Genomic DNA, 7106 nt, shown 5'->3' with positions numbered 1-7106 from the left:
CTGAGAAAAAATTTGAATTTCACCACTGCTCAAAATGATTTCCTGTTTCCTAAAATGCACCTGAAATATTGTCTTTTCCAAAGAAACTGCACCTATAGTTTTGCCATCATTAACTGTTTCGCATCAGCAGTTTTCCTGTGTACGCATTGTCCCGTCTGCTATAAGGCCTCAACAACATCATTAAAGGAATGCAATGAAAAAATGTTTTTATTATACACGTCGTTGCCAAATAACATCACAAACCTTAGTTAGGACAAATTGCTTTGTGAATCGTTGCGATACAGAAATCACTTGACTTTGATTTTTCACTTGCTCGCAATTAATGCGCCGTCCTAGACACCCACCGATCATGCATTCATCACGCATTCATCGCGTGGGCCGCTTGGTGGTGACGTAAACCAACCCGCAGAACTATTTTTGAAAAAAAGAAATACTTCTATGTTTATTAGAATCATGTGCAAATTGACGAGAAATTACGTCAAACGCAATGACGCGTGCTTAATTACCCCATAGGCCTTTTCTTGTTCTGACTATCCTTGGCATTCTGGTTCCTGGTTTCGTAATGTCGGAACGTATTCATGTAAAACTTAAATAAAATCCGATTTCGATTTGCTGAATCTCAGAAACCAATCGCGTATCAAGCTAATTTTCTCGCCAAAAATGTTTTAAAGTGATGAGCATTTCTTATTTTAATTATTAACATGTTTTATTTTTCCGTGTCACATGCACTTTATATCTGTTGACTAGCTGCGCCTGGCTGTGTCAACGTGCGTTACATAGGGAATAAAGTGCTAACGGTATTTGATGGGGTTTTGCACTTGCATTGGTTTTGTTCGTGCTATATATTTGACATCTATACTAGTAATACACTAGGTTCACCTGAAGCTACTGTTACGTAATGGCTTTTAAGTCATTCACTTCACATGAACAATGAACTGTGCGTGATTGCGTGAGATGCGTTGTAGTCTGCCAAGCTAGGGAATGTTATTTTGGGAGTTAGTTTGATTGTACGATGTACAAGACGTTAACTTTAAACTTGACTCAAAGTCAGGATTCAGCCGGTTTCACCGGTTTTCCAGTACCGCCTCACGGAATTTTATGAGATCAGCGAACCGGTTAGCATCACCGGTTACTGTTAATGGATTTTTGCATTTTAAAACCCGCTTAAAAATATGACTTTTGTGATAGAGCTGGCTGAGTAAAAATTTGAATTTCACCACTGCTCAAAATGATTTCCTGTTTCCTAAAATGCACCTGAAATATTGTCTTTTCCAAAGAAACTGCACCTATAGTTTTGCCATCATTAACTGTTTCGCATCAGCAGTTTTCCTGTGTACGCATTGTCCCTTCTGCTATAAGGCCTCAACAACATCATTAAAGGAATGCAATGAAAAAATGTTTTTATTATACACGTCGTTGCCAAATAACATCACAAACCTTAGTTAGGACAAATTGCTTTGTGAATCGTTGCGATACAGAAATCACTTGCCTTTGATTTTTCACTTGCTCGCAATTAATGCGCCGTCCCAGACACCCACCGATCATGCATTCATCACGCATTCATCGCGTGGGCCGCTTGGTGGTGACGTAAACCAACCCGCAGAACTATTTTTGGAAAAAAGGAAATACTTCTATGTTTATTAGAATCATCTGCAAATTGACGAGAAATTACGTCAAACGCAATGACGCGTGCTTAATTACCCCATAGCCCTTTTCCTGTTCTGACTATCCTTGGCATTCTGGTTCCTGGTTTCGTAATGTCGGAACGTATTCATGTAAAACTTAAATAAAATCCGATTTCGATTTGCTGAATCTCAGAAACCAATCGCGTATCAAGCTAATTTTCTCGCCAAAAATGTTTTAAAGTGATGAGCATTTCTTATTTTAATTATTAACATGTTTTATTTTTCCGTGTCACATGCACTTTATATCTGTTGACTAGCTGCGCCTGGCTGTGTCAACGTGCGTTACATAGGGAATAAAGTGCTAACGGTATTTGATGGGGTTTTGCACTTGCATTGGTTTTGTTCGTGCTATATATTTGACATCTATACTAGTAATACACTAGGTTCACCTGAAGCTACTGTTACGTAATGGCTTTTAAGTCATTCACTTCACATGAACAATGAACTGTGCGTGATTGCGTGAGATGCGTTGTAGTCTGCCAAGCTAGGGAATGTTATTTTGGGAGTTAGTTTGATTGTACGATGTACAAGACGTTAACTTTAAACTTGACTCAAAGTCAGGATTCAGCCGGTTTCACCGGTTTTCCAGTACCGCCTCACGGAATTTTATGAGATCAGCGAACCGGTTAGCATCACCGTTTACTGTTAATGGATTTTTGCATTTTAAAACCCGCTTAAAAATATGACTTTTGTGATAGAGCTGGCTGAGTAAAAATTTGAATTTCACCACTGCTCAAAATGATTTCCTGTTTCCTAAAATGCACCTGAAATATTGTCTTTTCCAAAGAAACTGCACCTATAGTTTTGCCATCATTAACTGTTTCGCATCAGCAGTTTTCCTGTGTACGCATTGTCCCTTCTGCTATAAGGCCTCAACAACATCATTAAAGGAATGCAATGAAAAAATGTTTTTATTATACACGTCGTTGCCAAATAACATCACAAACCTTAGTTAGGACAAATTGCTTTGTGAATCGTTGCGATACAGAAATCACTTGCCTTTGATTTTTCACTTGCTCGCAATTAATGCGCCGTCCCAGACACCCACCGATCATGCATTCATCACGCATTCATCGCGTGGGCCGCTTGGTGGTGACGTAAACCAACCCGCAGAACTATTTTTGGAAAAAAGGAAATACTTCTATGTTTATTAGAATCATCTGCAAATTGACGAGAAATTACGTCAAACGCAATGACGCGTGCTTAATTACCCCATAGCCCTTTTCCTGTTCTGACTATCCTTGGCATTCTGGTTCCTGGTTTCGTAATGTCGGAACGTATTTATGTAAAACTTAAAAGTTTATGACGTTTTTCCTTTCCTGCGAACATGTATAAAACCCCGTAATGTTAGAGCTGAGATTAGATGGAGTTTTAGATGCACTTTTGAATGTGAATTGTGTTAATTTGCGCAAAGTCATAAAAAGTGACTCTGTGTCAAAACCCTGTGTTAAACTTTAGTTGATATAACTTTCGTAATTTTGAACGCTCTAACATGTTTGTAGCGAATTAATCTATTGTAAATAACTGTGCTTTTACAAAATAAGTTGCGGCAGAATACTTTTGTAAATGAGCTAATTTGTAAGTTAGCTATTTGTCTGGTAAATCCAATAAGTATGTGAAATACGAACTCACATAAACGTGACATGAAACACGTTACAGTTACTTATCAGATATTTTGATATTGTGTGGCTATTTAGAAACTAAAACCGTGTGTTTTTTTTAAGATCTGAATTTAATAAACTTGTATTGATCAGCAGGCAATTTTATATCATCAAATCGGCATTTCATCGTCAACTATGGCAACAATTGCATGTATTGGTGAGAATAATAACAAGCACGATTTATCACAATAAGCATCACACATCATAAATACACTAGTACAGTGATATTATTGTTTTTCGAAAGTGTGCCATATGTCACTAGTTTGAAACCGTGTACATACCTTAATCACTTAGGACTTGCTTAATAGCTGTGGAGGGATCTAGACCTCGGTTAGGCATTGTTTATTTATCAGCGACAGCGAATTATTTTAGTTGGTTTATACAGTGAAGCAACCAGTCAATGATTTACGTCAGTAGATTTTGTTTTTTCAATAATTTCGATTTCGCTTATGGGTTACCATAAGCATCGTCAGTCTATTTGGATAAGAAACTGACGATGCTTGGGGTAACCTACACAAGCGTAATCGATTTTTCAATATAAATCTGCTGGCATAAATAAGAGGCTTTTTGCTTCACTACATACACCTTAATCATTTACATAAACATAACAGAAATTAAAATTGCGCAAAGTCAAGTCGAAATTTGCATAGCCTACGGTTACAAGCAACGTTTGTTCTCAGATTCATTTAAAAAACTTGGGCTGAAGTCTGGAAAAGTCCCGAACCATGCCTTGTCAGCTTCAAGTCAAATTGATCCTAAACATCACGCCCGTTATGGTCGATTGAACACACCATACAGACCGGGTCTGCATATCGGGGCTTGGGTTGCTAAAATCAGTATGTATATGTGACAAGCACTTGGACGTACAATTTCCTCGATTTGTCAATTATTAAACATCAGTAATGTATTTTTAGAACAGCCTGGGGAATGGATTCAAGTCACTTTGGACAAACCAACCAAAGTGACTGGTGTTATTACACAAGGTAGAAATGGCCCCGAACCTAAACAATGGGTATCGCGATATAATATAATGTACATGGGCCCTCACGACGAGGAATGGAAAACAGTCCAGGACTCTACAGGCGAAAAGGACGAGGTTTTTACGTTGATTGTTGAATTGGTTTAAATTTGGTTTACTTTGTTGCAAAGGGTAGGGTCTATACTATTTAACTACAATTTTTCACCTTCCTAATCCTATATTGTAAAAAAACAGGTAACAATTTTTCAATCCGTTAAGCATGAACTTTGTTCACACTTTCCTTGTTACTTGTTTTTGGTTACATTCTGGTCAAGACATAAAGTAGCTAACAACTTTTGACCAAATGTTTGTTATGTTTTGGGTACAACTCCCTATCATTTTTCGCAGCTTTTTCATGGGAACAGCGATAGAGACACAAAGGTGATCAACATCTTCCACGAACCGGTGGTTGCAGTGAAACTTCGTCTTGTCGTCCAACAGTGGAATGATCATATTAGTTTGCGTCACGAATACTTAGTGTCTTCGTAAAAGTGACTTGTGACAAACAACAATATCACAATGTGTATACATTTATCATGCTGCATATAAGCGATAATATTCGTAATACAACTAACATGGAAAATTAAAAACTGATTGGAAAAATGCATCTCTTTCAATGTAACTGTTGTTGTATTCTGGGCAGGTGGAAGCTTCAAACTGCATTTATACCATACTTACGACACGACCAACCCCTTTTGTGTGGAATACAAATCCCACAAAATTGAATAATATTATTGTATAAACGATATATAAACACACCTTTAAGGCCGTATCTCACAATTAAATCTTGAAAATTGAGCTTTAGAGGTCATTCGCCTTTCAGCACCTGGTGGCAGTTTCTCTTGTTTGCCAAAAACAGTTTCCGGGTCTGATGACTTATGAAGGGGGACTACTATTACTTCACAGAAAAAAAATTGATTGCAGCTGCATTAAGACAGCACGTGGGTGGGGGCGTTTGCAAAGGCTTATCGCCAAACTGCCAGTCCTAGGTTTGTCTCTGTCTTCTTTTCAAAATTTTATGTATCGCATTAGCGATCATAAATGCTGTAACAACAAGAACACCCTGTCCCAGTAACTGTTTTATTAGTACGCAACTAACTATGACTTAATAGTTCGAAACAGTGGCCATATGTCTGCAGCTCAAATTAACATCAAAATTCGATTGTAGCTCTTGTTCACTTGTTGTCCCACGTTTAATGCAATACTATACTAAACCAGTTTTACAATGTTTTCCATTCCTACGCATGAGGCTTGCTGCCAGCACTCGCACGACCAAAGCGCCTAAAATGACGTCACGCAACAATAATCTCGCTTTTTTTTCGCCAAAATTGTTTTAAAGTTATGACCATCTCTTATTTCAACTGTTAACATGTTTTATTTTTCCGTGTCACATGCACCAGATGACAACACATATTTTCAATTTTTTTTTATATTTTTGACAATACATATTTGACATATACTAATAATAGAATAGGTTCACCTGAGCTGCTGATACGTAATGGCTTAAGTCATTCACTTCACATGAACAATGAACTGTGCGTGATTTCGTGAGATGCGCTGTAGTGTACCAAGCTAGGCAATGTTATTTTGTGAGTTAGTTTGATTGTACGATGTACGAGACGTTAACTTTGAACTTGACTCAAAGTGATTTCCTGCTTGCTATAATGCACCAGAAAACTGCAGTTTTGCCATCGTTAAGTGTTTCGCATCAGTATTTTTCCTGAGTACGCATTGTCCCGTCTGCTGTAAGGCCTCAACAACATCAATAAAGGAATGCAATGAAAAAATGTTTTTATTATACACGTCGTTGCCAAATAACATCACAAACCTTAGTTAGGACAAATTGCTTTGTGAATCGTTGCGATACAGAAATCACTTGCCTTTGATTTTTCACTTGCTCGCAATTAATGCGCCGTCCCAGACACCCACCGATCATGCATTCATCACGCATTCATCGCGTGGGCCGCTTGGTGGTGACGTAAACCAACCCGCAGAACTATTTTTGGAAAAAAGGAAATACTTCTATGTTTATTAGAATCATCTGCAAATTGACGAGAAATTACGTCAAACGCAATGACGCGTGCTTAATTACCCCATAGCCCTTTTCCTGTTCTGACTATCCTTGGCATTCTGGTTCCTGGTTTCGTAATGTCGGAACGTATTCATGTAAAACTTAAATAAAATCCGATTTCGATTTGCTGAATCTCAGAAACCAATCGCGTATCAAGCTAATTTTCTCGCCAAAAATGTTTTAAAGTGATGAGCATTTCTTATTTTAATTATTAACATGTTTTATTTTTCCGTGTCACATGCACTTTATATCTGTTGACTAGCTGCGCCTGGCTGTGTCAACGTGCGTTACATAGGGAATAAAGTGCTAACGGTATTTGATGGGGTTTTGCACTTGCATTGGTTTTGTTCGTGCTATATATTTGACATCTATACTAGTAATACACTAGGTTCACCTGAAGCTACTGTTACGTAATGGCTTTTAAGTCATTCACTTCACATGAACAATGAACTGTGCGTGATTGCGTGAGATGCGTTGTAGTCTGCCAAGCTAGGGAATGTTATTTTGGGAGTTAGTTTGATTGTACGATGTACAAGACGTTAACTTTAAACTTGACTCAAAGTCAGGATTCAGCCGGTTTCACCGGTTTTCCAGTACCGCCTCACGGAATTTTATGAGATCAGCGAACCGGTTAGCATCACCGTTTACTGTTAATGGATTTTTGCATTTTA

The 7106-nt window shown here is 38.0% G+C and overlaps 1 protein-coding gene across 1 annotated transcript; it reads left to right on the top strand.

The window, feature by feature from the left end:
• The first annotated feature begins 3073 nt into the window (after positions 1–3073).
• Positions 3074–5204, top strand: LOC145912632 (EGF-like repeat and discoidin I-like domain-containing protein 3). The gene is made up of 4 exons (XM_083000172.1): positions 3074–3503; positions 4027–4182; positions 4261–4442; positions 4713–5204. Exons 1-4 carry the CDS (start codon positions 3482–3484, stop codon positions 4851–4853), a joined length of 501 nt encoding a protein of 166 aa, XP_082856298.1. The 5' UTR covers positions 3074–3481; the 3' UTR covers positions 4854–5204.
• The last annotated feature ends 1902 nt before the right edge of the window (positions 5205–7106 follow it).

Source organism: Ascidia mentula, chromosome 1 (genome assembly GCF_947561715.1).
Source record: "Ascidia mentula chromosome 1, kaAscMent1.1, whole genome shotgun sequence".
Classification (NCBI taxonomy): Eukaryota; Metazoa; Chordata; class Ascidiacea; order Phlebobranchia; family Ascidiidae; genus Ascidia; species Ascidia mentula.
This window is presented reverse-complemented; position numbering and strand designations above follow the sequence as displayed.

Coding starts and splice junctions, on each gene's coding strand:
- LOC145912632 (XM_083000172.1), top strand. CDS start 3,482: ATGGCAACAATTGCATGTATTG. Junction 4,183..4,260: donor GGCTTGGGTTGCTAAAATCA/GTATGTATATGT, acceptor ATGTATTTTTAG/AACAGCCTGGGGAATGGATT. Junction 4,443..4,712: donor CTACAGGCGAAAAGGACGAG/GTTTTTACGTTG, acceptor CATTTTTCGCAG/CTTTTTCATGGGAACAGCGA.